This window comes from Lichenostomus cassidix, chromosome 7, assembly GCF_008360975.1.
Source record: "Lichenostomus cassidix isolate B80296 chromosome 7, HeHo_3.0, whole genome shotgun sequence".
In the NCBI taxonomy this organism is placed as follows: Eukaryota; Metazoa; Chordata; class Aves; order Passeriformes; family Meliphagidae; genus Lichenostomus; species Lichenostomus cassidix.
Window position 1 is genome coordinate 24,800,366 of NC_139488.1, and position 22,073 is coordinate 24,822,438.

General features: G+C 39.6%; 1 protein-coding gene across 1 annotated transcript in view; it reads right to left on the reverse strand.

Annotated features, from left to right (window-relative positions):
- CNTNAP5 (contactin associated protein family member 5) overlaps positions 1–22,073 on the reverse strand; it is a 277,200-nt gene that overhangs the window by 68,013 nt on the left and 187,114 nt on the right. Inside the window, exon 13 of the mRNA XM_085066882.1 lies at positions 12,225–12,425. Within this exon, the coding sequence (XP_084923008.1) occupies positions 12,225–12,425 (201 nt within the window). The remainder of the gene's footprint in view (positions 1–12,224; positions 12,426–22,073) is intronic.

The following is a 22,073-nucleotide window of genomic DNA, read 5'->3' on the forward strand; positions in this document are numbered from 1 at the left end:
TGTAAGGTCAAAACAAGAGTACAACTAATGCACCAGGTGGCAGAAGTTATGTAAATTCCCATACTGTTCAGTGGAAGCACTTATGTGCTGATGAAATAAATGCTAAATCACATGTATGACACACATATAACATTTCCACAGTTCTATTTTGCTGTGTGGAGAAACCCCTGGTTGGTCTGCCATGCGAGGAAGCAATTAGCAATGCTGGCTGTTGCTCAGGCTGCTTCTGAACCACTGCAGCCTTCTCTGTAACAGACTATTATTAGGACTCAATCCCCTGCTACATACTCCCTCGAAAGACCTTGCTCAGTGAAGACTAAAGTAACTGATTATTATTTGCATATGCATGGAAAGAAATCTCTGAGAAAAAAAGCTGAACAGTTGAACACCCAACTCTCTCCTGTGCTCCAACTACTTTGAGCCACTTTAGCAGAATAAAGCAGCTCTGAATCTATTTTAGTCAGTAACAGGCAAAGTCCTCCTGCATGAGTAAACCCTCGAGTGGCACAGCAATCTGGAGGAGCTCCTGCATCCATCCCTCTCCTGGCTCCAGCAAATGGCCAGAGGTGGTATTCTAATTTATATTGTACCACTCCAGTAACCAGGCTTAAAGACACTTCTCCACCTTCTCTCCTTCAGTGTTGCAGGGTACACTTCTGTAAGAACAGAGTGCTGGCTTTTTTAGTCTATCAGTGCTTAAGTGTTTAGATGCTGATTGCAAATACTGCATTAACAAGCTATGGATGAACTTGTTAGCTCCTCTAAATACCTGAATTTTTAAAATGTTTCTGTGTTTTTTAGTTTGTTTTATACTAAAGTGGAATTTAATGAAAGATGTAATAACTAAGGAGTTAATCCACCATCTTACTTGCCTAAGTCAGTATAAATATACTGAATCCAACGGATCTGATCCTGCATATATTTGAGCTTTTTAATTTTTTAGCTGAATCATTCCTTACTGTAGCTTCTCTCAAGCTGTCCATTAACAGACTGCTATGATTATGTTAGCTATTCAAAGCTTTTTATCATGTTATATAAACAGAGTTCCATCTATTAATTGTTTATCTTGATTGGTTATTATTTGAGTATTCACTTAATATTACAAAGCATTGCTTTAGAGCAGAAATAAAGGCAAAGACTTCAAGGTATTGGAGAGAACATTTACTCTAAAGGTCTTTGGCTGAATTCCTATTTACATGAATATTGAGGAACAATATGTTCATGCCTTAGAAAATTTCTGCAAAGACAAAAATCTCAGTATCATTGTCCAGAATAATATACAAAAAAAGTATTATGAAAATTATCAAAGTGAAACTGAAATCAAATTCCAGCACAACAGGAGTGAAACAGCTGATATTTATAATTTTCCATCAGCTAAAACAAACTAGCCAAGGGAAGTATTGTTCCAGGCAAGATTACCTGCAACTGGCCTGACTGCTAGATCATATTTCACAACGGTCGAGTGCCTTCCATTGTGTAGCCACAGTTGTGTATTGCACATTGATGGCTCCTGTCGCTATAATATGGTTATGTTTACCCATTAGTTTCTGCTTTTGTGCCACAACCCAGCAACTATGATATTACAATTGTTCTAATGGTCTGTTTCACTTTGTTCATTTACCTATTAATTTTGGCAATGGCATATTTCATGGAACATAAATTTCATCCTCTGAAAACATGACAATCTGTAGTACAATATGGTCAGGCAGATTCTGGAGCTTTGTACAGAAGTAACATGAACTGTCCAGGGTGGCATTTTGGAAAGAACATACCTCCCTCTGGAGTCATCGGTTGCACCTAAGGTGATTACTTCAGCACTAACAGGATGTAATTATTCACTCAATAAAATTCTGCCTCTATTAAGTAGGTACTTCTAATGTTCTGCAGATTGACTAGTGGCCCTAGAATGTCTCACAGAAGTAGTAAACAAAATGCAACACAATGTCTTTGTCTGAATCCAGAATGTAAGTGTGCACTGGGAAGGAAGCTACCTAGAAAGCACTGCTTGGAAAGTGGAGGCTCTGGGAAACAGGACCCTAAAACAGGACCTGAAAAATGCTCATTGCAGGAGAGCCTTTCCCAGTTCGACAGGAGATATTAGAAGGGCAAAACAAATGGATCAAACTGACTTTGTCATGCTAGAGAAAAAGCCAAAAAGGGAGCTGAAACAGAGCCTACTTTAGAAGACAACTTGTCCTAGAACCTCACACTCTGCTGTTACCTTAGCATTCAGTCATACAGATGTCTCTCTGAGAAACAGCCCCTAAACCTCTGTCATACCCTGAAGTAGTTTCATGGGGATGAAAGCTGAGACTTTGAAATCAGGGTGACAGTAGGAGGCAAACAAATGCTAATATACAGAAAGCCTTTAGCTCAAAGGAGAAAAGAGTAACCAACACTACTTTGTCTTGTACCAGGCCTGACAATGATCCATGTATCCCAAAAGGTGAGTTACAGCCAAATTTCCTTCCCTCTTCTTTTCCTCCTATTAAGAGAAAAGATTTTTACATATCTACATAAATATAAAATATTTATATTATATTTGTTTATATTTATATATAATATACTTTCCCAAACAGAGAGCACTCTATCTGTATGAATACATAACTTTAGGGACTCTACTGACCATTTGATTCAGCAGATAAAGGAAAAGTTAGTATTTAACACAAACATGTAATGAAATTGATGTTACTCTTTTTTCAGAACCACTTTTCAGATATCTGGTCATTTTTTAAAACAGCCCATCATAGGCTTGGACTCATCAGTAAAACAAACCTGTCAGACCTGAATTAAGTTCAGTAACAAAAAATTGAGAAAAAGAACAGGCAGGAATTATTATCTTTTCCTTCCTTGCAACAAATGTCACTATGAACATTTTGATCACATTGAATGAGACAGCCTGGAAAAAAAAAAAAAAAGGCTACTGATTGCAGTCTAAACTACTGGGAGCACTTTTCATGCACTGTAAATGTTAATATACTGAAATCACTACATGTTATAAATTAGACATGTCACTCTAAAATTTTTGGGGAAATGGAAGATTTGGGGGAAAAGTGGGGAAAGTGGGATATGGAACTAAGCATCCCGGATAAACAAAAACTCAGCACATAAAAACAGGGGGCTAATTGAGCACAACAGCAATGGTCCAAAGATCTCTGAAAGACTACTGTGTAGTGATGAAGTTCCATTGAGTTTCGGAAGTATGTTTGGTTTAAGATTTTGTTCCTATCCTGGAAGTAGACAGACTTCTGTCTGTCAGATTTCTGACAGATTTCTGTATCTGTCATGGTGAAAAAATACACATGTCCATCTCATTTTAGCCCAAATTAAGATTTCCTTCTAGCACTAGGACCCACGGAGTCAGTCAGTATATTACTCTCTAAACTCTATTGATTCTAGCAGGCTTTAGATATTAATCACAACCTGGTTTTCTAGAGAAATGGGACATCTTGAAACATGATACCACTATTATGGCTCTTTGTGGCTACAAAAACTTGGCCATTGGTTTTAGAGTGGTACATTTAAACAGATCTAATGGCCCATGCCAGTTTCAGGGAACATTGGTGTCAGTTGCAGCCTGATGCCTTGATTTGCTTCTCTGCTAAACAAGAAAGCTACTTTCAGAGAAGAACAGCATAGATTAATTGGTTAACCTTTCTAAATGCTAATGTTTGGGAAAAAAAAAAGTTTTCTTCTGGGGCTTCTGAATTCTGCTCTTGAGAGTAAAGGAAGAAGGCACTTGATGTTGTTTTGAGTCCTGGACAGCTCAAGTGGGAATACAGCCCTTGGCTAAACCAGTCTGAGTCTTTCTCTTGTCAAAAGGACTTGGAAAAGATTCAGGCTCAAAAGATTTTTCATTTTTGTTCTCAATCTTTCTGGCTCAGCAGATAACAAAACAGCTTCTCTAAAGAAGGTTTTAAAAGGGTTATTTTCTTTCAGGTCACCAGATTTTTCTAGCTACTTGTCAAGTCTCAGTCAGATCTGCTCCTTTCCAGATCAGTCCAGGCTGGGGGGATGTAAACAATTCTAAATTGCTTTTAGAAGCTTCTTGTTAGTGGAAGAAGTACACAACTTTTTTTCCCCAGTGTCTGGATACATTTTCTCAAGGAATGCTTGCTTATCCTCTACATTTTGGGGGTTTCTTTTTACAAAGGAAAGTAAAAGACACTTTGAAGAGCTACTTTTATGCCCCCCCTCAACACCAGATAGCTCATGTAAGAGTATTTAGTTTGATGGTTTGCTTAGGGAAGATTTTTGTTCCCTTGTTGATGAAATACCAAGTAATGTCCAAATGCCGCCTTCAGCTGATCCTCGTTTCTTTTCTTCTGTCTCTGCCTTCACACTTTGAAACATGAAAATAAATTTTCCACAGGCTATCTTCAAACTGCAACAGGGGTAAAATTCCTGGATTTCAGATTTACAAGCAAAAAATCTGATCACTAACCTAATTATTCAGAGTAAAAACCTTTCTTTTTTTTTACCATTCAGTTGTATTTTCTTTTCTCCTAATTTCTCTTTATTTTAAGTTATGCCATTGATAGTTTTTTTAGATATAGCCATTGATAGATAGTTAGATATAGCCTCCTAACACCTCTGTTTTCCTGGACAGGTCAAACCAATTAAAACAAAATCTAAGTCCAGGGGTTCCATCTCATTTGATATTCTGCAAGTGACTTGCTATGCATATATTTTCTTACCCAGATCTAAAACAGGAGTCAAATGAACCCAAAACATACAAAAAACTGAGAGATTACAGCCCAAAATGTTTTTTCTTAATCCTCAAAAATAATGTAAATACCAATGAAATTTGCCATTTACTATTGCCACTCTTGCGGCATCTTGTTAGAAGAGGTCAGATGAGAACTTTTCCACCACTATGATTTACATCTTCTGTTCTGCAGAATCAGAAAACATCACTCTCTGCACTGGCCCAAATTTGACAGACAAATTAGTTTAATGTCAGTAAGACAGTCTGAGTCTAATGGAGCCCAAGATGCTCAAAGTAGGACAGCTGAAAGCAGCAGACAAATGGAAGTGTGATGAGAACACACTCCCTGCTGTGGCTCTAATGAGGGAAAAGGCACACTTTTCTGCTCAGCCAGCAGTCCTGCTTTCTTCCTTGAATGGAGGACAGGTTGCTGTCATAGCTAATGACCCACTAATATAACAAACCACGGATTAGCTGTTTGTTTCTAGACACCATTATTTATTTATTTTTAACAATATGCTGAGTCCTGCAAACTAAAAAAGACTATTACTGCTCATGATTAAGGCAATTTTGGCTGGAATAGCTTGAAAGAACTACAACTGGGTCTCTCAAGGCAGAAGTATCATTCAGATGCATTTGTTTCTGGCACAGGTGTGACTCATAAAACTATTAATTTCCAAACTCTTATTGGGACTGCATGATTCCCTGTATGCAACGTTTCATCATTACTGAACTATGAGCACTTACACTATCCCACAGGTTTCACAGGTTAAACAAAAGATATCACTGAATTACTCCAAACCAGAAGTTCTTTGGGATCAAAAGTCCCAAACAAACAGATTGCAGAGATTCTGCAGCATCAGTTCACAACACTGACTCCCTTACAGCACCAGCAAAACTAGTGCATGCAATGTATTCCAGAATCCAGGCTCAAAATCTGTTGTCTAGGTTTACATTTTATTTATCTGTCTTATGTGCCTTCATTAATACCCTGGTCAAGCTCCCTGTATACTGGAAAAGATCATTTCTATGACAGTAAAACACAGTACATCTATGTAGTTTGGAGTGACAAATTTCTTTTCTATATAAACTGTAAAAGTTCTCAAATGAAACAAAATGAGATAAAATAAAGTAAAATAAAATAGAAGAATAATTCCAAAATTGCTCCTTAGACTTACAAAAATAAATTAATTCAAGGAAGCAGAAAAAATCCCCTACAAACATACAAAAAAAAAAAAAAAAGCAATAGAAATATCCAGTGACAGCAGAAGTATGAAGGATATATTCCATAGAAGCAAGCAGGAGTTACTTACACAAGCTCTCTCCTCTAGTCCTCACTTTGAGAAGCGATTTGTAAATTCATCTGACACATTGTGTCCAAAAGCAAACACAGATAATGGTGCTCCAGTGCTCACAGGAGCCATCCCAGGAGACTCCTGCCCTACTGGTGTCACTCCAGAATCATGTCAGGCAGCATTACATGCCTGCCCTCTCCTGCAGCAGGGCTCAGGGAGGGAAGCTTTCCTTCCTCTGGGTTGGAAGCCATCCAGTGCATGGCTGAAGAAGGATTCATTCCCATGTTTTTACCATCATTTGCCCTCTTGGCTCCATTTTGATCTCAAAGAAACACAAGAAGACTGGATGAGAAGTAATGGCAACAAATAGCTGCCATTCCTTGCTTGGCAGCTCTAGCACAGTGTACCTCACTGCCAGCCACAGAGGACAGTACAGGACAAGGGAAGCAGAGGGTCAGAAAGTGGGAAAATGATATTTCCACTCCTCCCAGGTGCATGCAGACTCCATGCCAAGTTACCTCTGCCATGCTGCAGGTTTTGTATTATGCTTAGACCACCTGCATTTTAATCAGCTTCACACAAAAACCAACATAGCATCTTTCAAAATGGCCTCTAAATCTCTTCCTTAAGAATAAGGCAGTCTGTTGGATTACTGTGGTGAACTCTGTTCTAAAGTCTCCAAATATAGCACAAGTTGTCTAAAGTTGTGCTTGTCAGAAGCTGTCAGCACTGCCACTCTGGGGGGAGAGACAAGGTGTGGTGATGGAAACACAGATGGCAAGTCAATCATCCTCAAGAAAGGGATCCTAATTACCCAAGAATAATCACAGCACACAATCTACACCTGCCACCTCTCCACCATTCCTTCATCATGAGACACTTTTTGAGGGCAGACTACCCTGTTCTGTGTTATTTTGTGCAATGACAAATAGTCTCCTGGTAATGCAATAACAATTTAAAGTTGCTTTGTACAAGAGCAAATAGTCCCCTGGTACTGCAATAACAATTGAAAGTACTGGAATGATAAACTGGAAATTATAGTTAAAAGGCATAAATTATAGTGTGCAAAACCCCATTGGTGAATGACTGCTTGTTATGGGTCATTTTATATCACTTCCTGATAGATCTATGTAAAATACTTCATCAGAAGCCAAGCTTCACACTCATTTCTTCATAAAGATTTACACTAAAGTGGTGAAACCTTGGTGCAAACCACACCTCAAAAACTGTGGGCATTTCAGGTGAAAAAACACTGAAGTTAGTGAAAGTCCTGGAGGAGTAACTGAAAGCACTATAAAAGCACTGGCTGAGCACAAAACTGTGTTTCACTGCATCCCGTAATACAAGAACTCATTGCACTGAGCAAAACAGTAGTTAAAAACACATTAAAAAAATGTAGTTCCGTAAAACAGCAAGTGGGGAACTCCTAGAACTTGCTTTCCTAGGAGGCTGCAGGGCAGGCAGCCTAGGAAAGTTCAGAAAGTGATTACACAAGTTTATGAACAGATCCATAGTGGATACTAAAAGGGATTGGCAATAGCATAAACTCTAGTGTCCTTAATAGAGCACCTGTGGGTGATGGGGACATATTGAGGGATGTGTTGAAGACATCAAATTGCGTGTTCACCCTAAACTGCACCTCTTCAGCAGCCACTGCTGAAGGCAGAGCCCTGAAGGACATTTCTTAGCACCTCATGTTCTCACATTGCTGGCCTCATATGGAGCTAAGGAGGTAGCTTGCACAGACAAAGCTCCAGCAACATGCAGGGCATAGATAAAAAAAGTTGACCTGTCTCAGAAACAGAATTAAGTCTAAACTAAGAAATTAGGACACATTCCTGCTGCTGTGAGGCAGCACTACATCTTTCCCTCCAATAGGGAATTACAAAATGCGAATGCAGTGGTTCATCTGTGAGGGCTGCCTGGCATAAGGGGTCACAGACCATGGGACAGCACCTGGTGCATCTTGGCACTGAGATATGGGACTAGTTGGGAGCCAAAGGGGAGGAGAGGAGGGGAAACCTGGGTCCAAATCATGTAATACTGGGACTTGACAGACCATAAGTTCAGGTAAGAGCTATGTAGTTTAGGATGGAAGTAGTTTAGGATCAATGTTTGAAATCAAAGCTTAAGCTGACACGATGTACGAATTCTACCTGAAAGAGAAAAATAAGGAAGAAGGCAGGAAAAACCCACCACCTACAGACATTCCTATTTCTTTGATTTTTCTCTAGGACTGATCTTTTCTCAGTCCTTGCCTACACAAATGTGCTATGAACTTGACAGTCTGTCAGCCAAGTATTGTAAAGCAAGCTATCCTGCCACTGATACAGCAGTCACTGTGCTAAGTCCTTGATAAGGTGGATGTGAGGCAGCTTCCCAAATGATAAGCATTTGAGTACACCCACTGCTTCTAGAAAACTGAGAAAATTCAGTCAGAGCTGGGGGTTTGTTCAGTTAATGAAGTGTTTTCATACCTTCAAACAGCTTATATGGTAACAATTTAACCAAACATGCATCTGCATGCGGGGGTGTACAGATGCACCTAATCCTCTTTCCTTAGGTATGGCCTGAGATGCTCTGTAAAGAAAAGAAAGCAAGCGCTTGAGACCACATTTCTTTTCATATTCTCACAAAACACAGAGCACATTTAGGTGTAGCTCAGCCGTCCTGCCCACCCTGCTCCTCTCCTGCTACCCTGACTTGGCCTCTACTTCTGAGGATAAAGTGGTGGTAAAGTCTGCAATCTTTTCCTAAGAGTGGGGATTACTTTTCTAATTAATGCCAACTGTCAGATTTGCTCCAGTTATGTGACTGTCTCTCCAAAAGGCCTGGGAAAATCACAGGAGACTTGCAATTTCTGGTCCTATAAGCTTCATTTGCCAGCTTCATGAGAAAGCCAGATACGCCTTGATGAACAGACATCTATTGTGATGTTCACGAACCTCCTGAAAATCTGTCTGATAGCAGAGATGTACAAAACTACAGTTCAGGGCAATTTAATTTTTGCTTTCAAAGACATGCTTGCAGCTAAGCTGTAGTATGACAGTGAGAACCAATAAGGCTGTTCCAGACAGCAGGAGGTGGAGATGAGTAAACTCCTTTGCCAACTGCCAGATTGCATGTCTGACACATTGCAGATGTAAACCCAAGAAACTCAATGGGGATACTATGCTCAGTCACACCCGCTGAGGATGTGCTTGTGTCTTCAGGGCAGGAGGGAGCAGGAAAAGAAGAAAGAGAAATTCCTTGTTATAAACTGGAACAATTTTATGCAAGCCAGGAGCATCCCTGGGCTTCTCTCTGAGGCAGCCTGGAGTGCCTTGCTTGTTCCTTTGCCCATGTCAAAACTATGAAAGCCAAAATCGCTATGTAACAACATACATCTTCGTAGTATGAATGCAAAACAAAAAAGAAGTGTTTTTACTGCTTCTCTGTGAAACACGATAATGTTTAGATCCTGAAGATAAGGATTTGGTGTGCTGGGGCTACCAACCTAGCTGTAATATCCTAATCATATGCTCCATCTCCCTGTGGGAAAGAAAAAAATCAAAAAGAGTAAAGCCCAGATTGAGAGTAACCTCAGAAATGGATTGGATTTCTTTCAGGAAGAGGAACTTTTATAACTTTGTCAAGATTAAAAATATCTCTGGGAGATGCCCTTCCATCAGGCATTCACCACTGGGCTCAGTCCAGAGGTCACACTGAGTGGAGACATTCAGCAAGCTGCTTTAGGTCAGGTAACATTTCCTGCTTGGCCTATGGATGCAGTATTGTCATCAATGCATGGGCATTGCATATTGAATTTTACAGTCAGATGTGAAGTGTTGTTCATTAACAGCAATTACACATTAAGATACCCTGGCAACACAGAGAGAAAACAGTGCTTCCTTCAGGCATCCGAAAGCCTAAGCCAAATCAAGAAACAAAACCCGAGAGTTTTGATCTTTGTTCTGTTGCTCTGTCCCCAAATCAAGCTCCCTCCAGTCTAGGCAAAAACAACACAGGTGAGAACCTCCTGAAGCAAGTCCAGTAAAACACCCTGAGGCTGCTTGCACTTGTAGCTCATCTTCAAGTTTAGGAGTGGAAATTTTTTAAGTCTTAAAATTCTTCAAGACACCTACAGTGTTCAGCACCACTTGGTCTCTAGGCTCCTCCGTGTTATAGCAGCATTTCCCCTCAAAATTACTATCAATTAGTACAGCTTGGGAAAAACAATGCTTTTCTACAAAAATATTTAATATTCAGTTAAGAACAAATTAGCCTTATCTTGTCATTTCAAGAACGGAAATGTTATTTTTGAGCATGTTTCACATCTTGCCAAATATAAAGCCTTAGACTTCTGAGAAAGTTCAGGATGAAAAAGGAAAATTTGAAAGCGTAACTAAAAAGCATACAAAAGGAAGAAAAAAGAGGAAAAAAATGATAGTGTCTGCCACATGCACAGCAGTAGATTGTTTTTTTTTAAATTTATTTTTTAATTTTTATTTCTCAGCTGTAGCTGCAGTAAAGACTAACGAGTTGTGCAATTCTTGTGTGGTCAACTGTCAGGACCACAGTGGCACTGCACCAGCTGCACGAGCACAAGCCAGACTGCTGGACACCATCCCCACGTCCTTTCCCTTGAGGAATCAGCCACAGCTTTGGTCCTTGACAAGTGGAGGACGAGCTGCCTGTCAGGAGCCATCATAGCCAGTCTGCCTGTTGTTTGATAGCTTTAGCCCTGCAGACACACAGTTTACATACTGTCCATTTACACAAGGTTATCTTTACCTTCTTTTTCCCCAAAGGTTTTGGTTCTCAAGAAGTGTCCCCAGCTTTAGAGACACAAAAGAGGCATCTCAAAACCCATTCATAGTGTATGTTCCTGCATACACATGACCAAGTACCTCACAGAAAAGTACAAAAATAGACACATGAAGACCTGCCCTAATACTGTGGCATTCATCCTTAAAAAAAAAAAAACAAAAAAAACCCCATTTTGGGAATAATCCCTGTGGGGTTTTATCTTTATGCCATGTCAAGTGTGCTATAGGATACACAAGCCAGCAACACTGAAACATTTGTAAGACATCAGTTCCACTTCTTTATGAGCAGTTGTGCTCTCATTTTGTTTTCACTTTGTGCTCTACCCTGGATACTGATACTAACATTTCATTCTTTAAAAAAAAGAGTAGCAATACAAGCAGTTCTTGGCTGGTAAATGTGATGATAACAAAAGACATAATTCACAGCTTTTAAAAATAAACTGACTGTAAGGCATTTGGTTACTGGATCCATAAACATTCAATATTATAGTAACTTTGTTGGAACCAAGAGGGTTTTTGACACATCTCATTAGGCAATGTGGTTTTAAGACAATAGGAACTCTCACTGCAAGCTCCCCTTCAGGCTTTCCGTGGGATTTCTTCTAAACTACAAACAAATTTATGAGTTGCTGATAATCAAATAATCACCAGGACCACAGAGACATTACAAGTAACAGATGAGACTTCAAAGACATTCAGAAGTCTGCCCTTAATGCCATTACTCTCTCCAGATAAACAAGCATGAAATGCTGACATCAAGACAGAGCTGACTAGAAGCCAGGCATCCTGAGTAGCCACTGGAAATTTGGTACTGCAGAGAAACACAAACTGATGAGAACCTCTGCTTTCTTTTTTTCTGCTACATTAAGCCAAGGGGGAAAAATGTATTCCTTCTATTTCAAGTGGAAAGCTAGTTTTGCCCCAGAAACTGTACTAACAAACACCCTAAACATCATATTCAGGGCTGTGGGACTCAGAAGAGGTTACCCCTCCTCTCCATAAGATCATGAGTCTGGAGCAATTTTGATGCTTTCTATTTTTAATGTACAGGTAAAAACTGTAAATTAGTAAAACACATCTATTTGCCATCACCTAAATACATTTTTTATGGCTTCTAGGTAGCACTTTATACTGTAGAAGTTTACAGAATCTGGGCAGGCATGAACAGGGTGAAAACTCCCCTGCAGAGCTCATAACCTTCTGCACCAGAGCACAGGCACTGCACAGTAATATCCAAAAAGGTAAAAGGTTTTTCACTCTATTCTGTACTCTATTCTGTATTAATCTGGGGGGTTTTGTTGGTCTGTTATTTTGTTGTTTTTTTTTTTTTTTCTCCTCAGCTGCAGTGCAGCCTGTACCTGCTGTATAACCACCAAGAGTTAAGAAGGAAAGGTTTGGGATGGTGGCACTTACTCGGGGTGTTGAGGAGCCGTGACTTTTTGCAGTGGTAGGCTGTCTCCTGCTCGCAGTGCTCGGCGCTGCTGATCACAGCCTCCAGCTGCTCGGCGCTGCTGTTGTAGTTGATGGACATGATGTAGGGCTTGTCTGGAGCAGCTCCCTGCACTCTGGTCAGCCCCATGCTGTTGTGCTGCACCGCAGTCCAGATCTTATCTTCTGTTAAATGCAAAGCAAAGATTGAACGGGAAGTTAACAGCAGGACATTTCCAACAAGCAGGGAACAAAAACTCAATTGAAATGTAAGGCTTTAGTGCATTGGAGAGAGTGTCAGCAGGACTCTGGGCTCCAAATTGGTCACTCTGTGATGAAGACCAATAGGTCTGTCTTCAGTAAAGATCAGTGTGTCCCACAAAGATGTTTCTCCCTGAACCAGCTCAAGCAAATGCTACACTGCCTGCTGAGCAAGAGAGAACCTACAAGCTTCCTGGGAAGCACAGGACACCTTCAGCTTCTTCCATTACCAGGTATCTGAATAAAATTAGATACCTTTCAACTGCCTTTGTACCTGAGAGAAAACACATAGTAATATGGCTCATGGGGTAACATTCACCTTTTGCCTGAGAGCACAGCCCATGCTGTTGTAACAGCAAATGGAAGCAAAGAACTGCAGCTGATGAGTTTGATGCACAAACTCACCATGAGCAGAAAGCACAGTCTGTTGCCAGAAAGCTAAAACTGGTTCTTGCCACCCAGCTGGAAGTCAGATCACTCATTTCACTCAGTTCTCAGATTTTTCTGTATATAAGTTGATTGATGCCCTACTTGGATGATGGTACAGAACACCATATGACTTGGCATCTGTAGTTAACTCTAAATATTGATGCTTTCTCATGCTGGGGAGCCCATTCTCATTTCCTTCACTGCATTTACTGGCAGAGCAAAGGATTTTGTAGGTGATAGATAGAAAGCAGAATATAGGTTTAAGCATAACCTGCACCCTACAACCCAGCTCATGACCCACATTGAGGTTGGCATAATGAGAACATCACACTTAGAAGCAATTAGCTTAGCAGACAGTTACAGAGGAAGAAGTAAAATCTAAGCAATAGATTTCTATTTTGGTATTTATGCTTCATCAGGGAAACCCTAGATAACAATGAATCATATCTTTTCTAAGCTGATTTTCAAAGCTGTGATTTAAGGATTCAGATGGTTTTACCACATTACCTGGCCTGAGTTCTTGCAGAGCCTGAGCTTTCCAGGTACTCCCCAATACACTGGCATGATGAGCCCAGCAGCTCTGTGGACACTGCAGTGCATTGCAGTTGAAGTATTTTTTGTTGAGCCACAAATATCCTCCAGATTACTTCAACAGAATGCTAATAGGTATATAAAAATTCTAAATGGACTATCTGTGCAAAGACACTCAGATGATTTAATGAATTGTCATTATGGAGGCATTCAAATGACAGGCAAGTAACAACAACCATCTGGAGACTATTTAAAGAGGTCTGTTCCAAGACCTGGCTGCAACTTACAGAGAAATTAACTTGCATTAACTGTAAGGACAGTTTACACACAGCAAACCACACATTCACTCACAGCCCTCTCATCATTTTTGTGATGGCAGAGAGAGAGTTTGCTCATCGGTCTGCAATTCTGTGGCTGTTATTGACTTCAGGGAGCTGCTTGTGAACCCTTGCAGTTGGAGCTGAAAGAAACACTGCTGCCATGTGTGATACACAAAAGGCAGATTAAAATGATAAGAAATACCACAAATTTATTACTTGTAATACTTGTCCCAGAGGTTGTAATCACAGTGAACACTGCAGCACAACACCCTGCACAGTCCTGCACATATATTGCTTCCAACACAATATACTTCAATGACTTCGTAACAGACATCTTGTACATCTTAAAGCAGTGATCCTTATCAGCCAGACCCTCCGTTTTCTTTTGCTCTCTCAAGGCAATATTGACAAGAACAGAGTGGATTTTTCAGAAGCAGCTGAGGGTGAGTTAGCTTTCCTCTCACAGAAGCTGGTGAAAGTTTGACCTCTGCCTTAACTGAAATATCTACTAAAAAGACAAAGACCAAGTTTCTGATAATGTGAGATGTTAAAACCAGGAGATGATGGAATAAACTGCTTGCTGAAGTTCCAGATGGGCAGTCAAAAGCACCTCCCCACTGAGAGTTCTGAACACAATTTTAAGAAAATGCAGTAAAATCAATGCTCACAGTAGTGGCTACAGTGTTGCTCAGGAAGTAGAACAGCCTAATGCTAGAGATGTACAGTGGTTAACACTACTGTACTTTCCAGGCTGTGCATGAAGAAAGGTGCCATGTGGGTACCTGAAAAGTCAGAAGCACCAAGAGCTAGCAATTTAGAAGCAAACAAAGATTACTAGTGAAAACTTATTAAAAATACCATAGCACAAAACTGTCTTCCCAAAAGGTGTTGGAAATTTAATTAACTGACATATTTGAAATGAGGTTGGACAAGGTATCACCAAGCACACTGTAAGCAGCCAGCGCTCATTAACAAGTGTGTTGGATAGACAATGTAGCAGGTCTTCTTCTAATTTTCCTCTACAATTGTTCATTAATTTTCAAGTCTTGTTATCATTACAGCTGCACACAGCTGTCCTGAGATCTGAACTTTGACATTCGAACTGCTTTTCTCCACAGGATCATTTAGAAATAAGTTAACCTATTTTCCATCCTCTAGTTTACAATGGGAAAGGAAAAAACAAATCAAGTTTCTTTCGGTGTTCAAAGTAATTGTTATGTAGCAAGTACATCAGAATGGAGTTTAAAAAAAAATTATAGCAGAAGAGAATTCTGAAGTTGTATTTCAGAGATTCCCCAATCTACACATGACTAGTCTGTTAGGCATAATACTTGTACAGATCAAATCTGTGCTTTGGTGGTCATTTCAAAGTTTCCCTCTATGTTTGATCTTTGAAGTAAAGGTGACCATCAGTTCAGCTACTGAGAACAGATATGTGTTTGTCTCACTGATCTAGTGACAGGAAAGTCAGAGCCACCGGCAAGCAAACCTCAGATCAGAAGGGCAGCTCAACCCTACACAGACACAAGACAAAAGAGTTGTGGCAACAAGGTGAGAGGAGGAAAAGAAAATCTATTCCACCATCTCAGTCATGCTTCTTTCCACTTCCCAGGGAAAGAGTAAGTGTTTCCATTTTAGAAAGCAGGATGTGAGGTGTAGAGGGATGAGGTGACACATCCAAAGTCAAACACAACCTGCTAGAAGAATAAAGGATTACATCTACATCACAGTAAAAAAACCCACAAAACAACGAAGCTCCTTCTTTCAAAAGGACATCCTTTTGTTTAAATGAAGCAAATGAGACTGAAAATGATTTAAACTTTAGATTGTTTTGGACAGAGTAGAGGAGCCAACACTGCTCCCTCCTGCATCTCCAGTGGCTGAGGGAAAAGTAACTAAGAACAGGATGGCAGTAAATCCTTGAACCATTTCAAGAGAATAGCAAGACCCTTGCATCTGCTTCCAAAGATCAGAAAACTGCTCAGAAATAATCCCAGCATTTGTTCTGAAGACCATCATGTTTCAGATCAGCCCCAGGGTTTATTCAAACTCCAATTTCTCCACCTCAAACTTGGCAACAATTAGAAAAAGATCATTCTATTCTCTCAAATTCACTTGCACAAGTTTAGCTAGGGCTGCTCCCAAAATATCACTTCCTGCCTCAGAATGAGGTCAAGGAATTCTACCCTCACTGCTCGACTGACAGGTCCTCTGAAGCCTCCTGACACTCATCTGTGATCTTGCACTTGAGGCAGGTTCAGGACCTGTGTAAGACACGGAGCTGCCATCTGAAGGTGCCCACAGATCCCTCCAGCAAGCAGTGCAACAGCTGTGTGCTCCTCAGCTCCACGTTTAGCACTTGCCTTTAGACAGGCACAACTCTGCACCAGTAATGCCTACAGCTTTGGAAAATGGGGCTTCAGATACTTGTTCCTGTTTCATAAAGCAACGATTTTTATTTAATCTTCATTCTGTTTTGTTTACATTATGTTTTTAGGCAATGACATTGTAATCACAGATGCAAACTGAGCCGAGTGCCACCATTTCCTTCTAGTCATTTCCACATACCTGGAAACTGTTAAACTACACATCTAAAGCTGTCTTCTCATGTATTTCAACTAAGAATTTACCATTATATTTTTACTTCTGTCCATACTACACATTTTTTCCTGTTTACTCAATTTAATGAGCTCTCCTTGCACTTGTGAATCTGCCATGAAAATTAAAAACCTGTTGTTCAGGCATAGGTTGCTGTTTATTTTTATCTTCTATTATTCCAATCTATTCTTTTATTACTTACTCAGCTTGGTAGAATTTCAAACTACACACAAGCTGGAAGTCATTCAAAACCAAGTAGGAGACTGCAGCTACATCTTCTATTGTATAATGTGGAATAGTTAAATGCAGCCTTGAAAAGCAGATTTCCTAAATGCTTGTTAAATTATTTCCATAATTCAAAGGTGACAATGCTTTAATTTCAGGGTAATGCTACAGCTTTATGACTTCACAGTTTTATTTAATGGTCCAATTCACTAGGATATTATGCTGTCTGCATTTGGCCCTAGGAGATGCTTTTACAGCATGGGACTGCAATGCATTAAGCACATTTTAGACTCTGTTTAGCCTAGCCCATAGTTCTATCATCTTGCTGGAAACCTCCAAGTTGCTTTTGACGGCACACAAATTAAATTGTGGGAAATTAGAGCAGCTGGAAAACTGGCATTCAATGAATTCTGTATTGTCTAATTCTCATTTTTATTCTTCAACTTGAAATATCCCTGTAGAGCACATTCCACCCATACAAACTGCATCATTCCTTTGTGATTTAGGAGGTTTGTCACCAAACAAGATTATTCAGACTGATTAAATTGCCAACAAGCCAAACATACGGTAAATGCTACATGAGAGAGAAAAAAATAACTCTCAGAGCTCATACGGTGCATTTGTTTCATGGTGTTCTACACTGAATGCCAAATTTTATTCTGAATGCTGTACCTACAACTAAAAGAATTACCACAAAAAAGACAGACTCTTATCCTTAAACACTGTACTGTTTTAAGGTGCAGTGGCAGATTAACCCAGATGCTTTAATACAGACACATATCCACAAAGGATAGGAAATATCCACAAAGGATAGGAAAAGACCAATTTCTTATCACAGACAGCTTTAATTCACTGTCTCCAAAGAAGTGTTTTCTGAGTATTCTGTGAAAGCAACCCATTAGTAGTTTTTTATCCTCTTTTTTTTTTTGCTGCTGGCTGACCCAGCAATACATGCTTCTGAAGCAGGAGACACCCATGCCTGGGGCAAATGGATCCGAATGGATCCAAGTAGATCCTCGTCCCTTGCAACCAGGACAGCTGGAGTGACTTCAAGAGAGCCACAGCTTCTAACCCCTGAGCACCCCTGAGTGATTAAGCTGCAGTAACCTTTTGTTAAAAGATAATGACTAAAGAAAAATATCTAGTTATGTTCTTCAGTACCAGAACTTGCCTGGGTGCCCCTGCAAACGTGGCAGTGAAGGCAGCCTTCAGGACTTCTGCTGTGATGCTCATCTGAAACACAACTTTGCTGACAACAGCAAGGCAGCTGGTGACGGCTCAATGCCTTTGACATAATACACACATTAAAGATTTTTTCGTTTTGTAAGGTTCTAGAGGAATATTTAATGAAAATTCAAAAGAAGAACATATCAATTGTCAAAACTACGGTGTGCCAAAGGACCTGTAGTGTTTGAGGGGATAAACTGTAAATCCTTAAGGGCTGCCTTTAATCTAAACAGTAGTAAATAATTTGTAAGGAATTTCCATTTGTTGTTTTCTCTCGTGATAAAGTCAATCACAGACAGTAACCTGGAAGGAAGAGGGAGTTGACCATTTGAATTCTTTTCCCAAAACTCTGTAGCTGCAGGTATTAAAGGCAGAATTAAGGGCATGACCTCCTCCTATCTGTTCATGCTTCAGCCTGTCCAAGGGCAGCCCTCCTTTTCATGTGAGAATCTGCCAAATCCACAAGAAATGCAAAAAGGGCTGAGTCACATGGTGACTCCTGCATTCGTGTAATTGCTACACAAAGTAAAAGGAGATGATTTTTTATGGAAGACAGATTAAGAAATTGTATAAGCATATGAACTGAGATTCACATGTGGAAACAAAGGGAAAGATTGATGCCATGGACAATAATACAACTAATGCCATGATTGTTTTAGGAACATGAGTGGTGATATGTGGAAGATATGGGGGGCTATATGGAAGAATAAAAATCTTAATCGTTGTTGGCTGAATGAAAAAAAGAAAGGATGCAATGTATAAAAAATTGCAAGTATAACTTTGACAATCGAATTCACATCTTCTTAGAATCCCTTACTTTTTCTGAGCTTTAAATACAGTTTCTATACAATTTTTTGAGACAGAGAAAATAAAACTTTCTTTTTCCTGCATCAGAGAAATAAACAATATTTGCATTTCGAGATGAGACTGCAAAACAGAAATGATTTGCAACAAGAAGAGATATATTTTTGCTAATTAATGGTTTTTCATTATGGCAGTTTCAAAAATAGATCTTGGACCAGCAGCAAGATGTGGGGAAAGGTTTCATCTTTCCTCAAACTGCAACCCTGAAAGAGCAAAAAAGGAAGAAAGAAAAGGCAAACAATTTGAGGACTGGAAAAATATCTGGCAAAGATAAACTGAACCATTTATCTAGTCATGGCAATTTCTAAGCATTATTGATTTGATAGCCCAGGGTCTGAATACAGTAAAACAGCATCAGTAGAGAAGTACAGTGACAGGATGACTCAAGTGTACTGTAAGCAAATCTTTCAGATTTCAAGGGTAAAATTTACTCAGAAGGTGATGAGAAAAGATTGTTACACTTTTCAAACAGGACAGCAAAACAACTACGTGGCTGTAGATCGCATGTCTATAGGCTTTGTTCTGAAGAATATGGTTATTAGCATTTAAGTGGTACTCCAGACAGGCCACTGTCTTGTCATCTTGCTGAGATGTCTAAGCAACGTGAAAAAAATAAGCCTCGCAATGTTAGAAAGACTGCCAGACCTGGGGTTCAGAGGGTTCATTACTCATCGTTTCTATTGATTGTTATGAATCTTCAATTAAGTGAAGATTCATTCAAGTGGGCTAATTATCAAACAACCAGCCTACAAGGAAAATTTCTTTCCCAGCCCTGGTGGCTGTTCATTACACCACAGCATGACACAATACATTCTTTCTGCACTTCATGCCAAAAAAGTGTGGCCATAGAGCCCCAAGGATGACTGGAGAACCAGGAAAAGCAAGCACAGCTATCTTACATTCCCATATGGATGGCCCTGGAAAGATACTAGATGTGTTCCCACAGCACTCAACGCAATCACCCCAAATTGATAATCCCTACATGGAGCCATTCACATCCTCAGAGTGTCTCTCATGGCATCCAATCACGGCTTGGCCACAAAAATTTGGTTCACTTCCCCACACACAGATGTGTATTTGGTCTGGGTTCCCCTGTGTTTCGCACAACTGATGAATTTCCCTGTGAAAGTGACTTTGCTTTGTGTACATCAGGTATATAAGGTGAAGAAAACATTATGTTAATAAGGTGCTGTCTTTTCTTTTTACATCTACTTTTGAGGTTTTTGTCTTTCACTGTCATTGAACTCTCTTCTCCTGTTGAAAGAAAATGCAAATGAGCATTGCTTCTGTCAAGGAAGCCCATTCACTTTGAGTCTTCCCAATTAAAGAGTCCTGGATTATTTACTTTTCACCTCTCTTTGTACAGATATCTTTCTATGCCTTTAATTATGCACATTATTGTTCCTGACAACCTCCTGTTTCAACAACATATTTTACTTTTAGTAGAAATAAACAGCCTTCAAGATAAGATCCTTTTAAAGTGCTTCATACACTCTTCTCCTTTCTTGACCAATAGGCATGCTATTAAATGATAGCATGTCATCTTCAGTTTTTGTCACCTTGCTTTTTCAGCCACTTCTTCAGACAATGGATAAGTACATTTACCCATTCTGGTATCAGCAGATATTCTGTGACACTACTGTTAAATTTCTTGCCATGCTGAAAATTGACTTTGTATTTTTTAATACTTTTTTCCAGTTTTTTTCTCCCTGTAAAATTTCCTTTCCCTTATCTCTCTCTGCCTCTTTGTATAACTGTCCAATTCCCTCTCAACACACACAATCCCAATTTTCTGCTTTCTTCAGAATTTCTATTCAGCAGCGGGCTGCTAAAGTTGACAGGCTGCAGAGAAACCACTGGAAACATAAACACAATAAATTAACTTGTAATGTTGTTATTTCCATATCCACATCAGACACTGGACACCTATGACCAGACACCAATATGCAAGAAATATGTTTTTTATCTGCCCCAGTTAATAACTGGCTACAAAAAAGTTCCCTATCTCAATCCCTTCAATTAAATAGGCAAAAATTAGAAAGAACTTTAAAAAAATTAAGTGAACATTAAGGAAATCACTTTTCTTTAAATGCAATGATGCTGCTCATTTCTGATAATCTGAGTTCTTCTTTGACTTCATCCTACACAGATTAAAGGCACTGTAATACCCAGAAGGCATTAGCTCTCTGCACCTCTACTTTTAAAAACACTAAATGAGTCATTGCCCTGAATTTTCCATTCCACCTCCAAATTCTTCAGCTTGAACACGTTTTGGGCATAAAGAGGTTACTGCTTCTTGAACTGTATACAAAAAGAAGAACTGCCAGCCTGAGTAAAATAAAAGCTTTATTTAGCCTAGGAGCACACCTCTGCCTCTGAGGGTGAAGAGATACCTGGGAAAGCCAAAAGGTTTTCCTGAAACTCATTCCCATTTCCCAGTGGTCTTTACCTCACAGCTGCCTGAATGGGAATCTGCAACAAAACCTCCATGTTAACTTGCACCCTCTGAATCTATCAGACAAGACTGGGGCTTTTTTCAGATGGGTTTTACTCCCTCTGTTGATAGTATCAGCCTCCTTGCTGTCCTGTGGTAGTCTCAAGTTGAATTCATTGCATCAGTAAAAAGCAAGCAAACAAAAAACTCCCAAATCCTACAATGTAATCATTTAAGTGTCCCTTTGCTCCTATATGATAAAAAATAATTCATATGTGATTTCTCTGTGCCACATGTGATCTTCATGCTGTCCTGCAACAGTTCTCCTCAACCATCTTTTTAATTTGTTTAGTCTCCCCACACATGGAAGCCATCCATGTTCATGACCATCCATGTTTTTCCATTCACAAGAGGTGTTGTAGAGGTTTATGTCACTGAACAATAACATTTTCTCTGCTCCTTGTACGTACCTGATATAACAAAACAAAATTTCGTATTTTGCCTTTCCCTGATTATGGGGTACTTTCAGAAAACTAAGCAGAAGCATCACCCAAAAAGAGTAGCAAATTGAGAATCCATCCCTGTTTACATAAAGTAATTTTTTTCCTACTTTGCACCTAATTGATTACTATAAACAATTTTTATGAGAATAACAATAAGGTAAGTTCCCAGAGAGAAAAGAAGCTCTTGTGATTAAGGTACCCAAACCATATCTAGTTGACACAGAAGCATAAGTTTTTCAGGCTAGGAGGTTCTGCCAGTTTTCCCCACCTCCACTTTTCTCATAACCAAAATAAGAATGTCAGCAAGTTCATTACAGATAGAGAGAAAATCAGGTATCCGCCTTCTGGGTTTCTGCCAGATAAAGTTTATTTGAGGAAAGCAAATGCAAGGTGTTTGTCAAAAATCCTACTTCTTCAGCAGAGATAAAAAGCACTGACAATG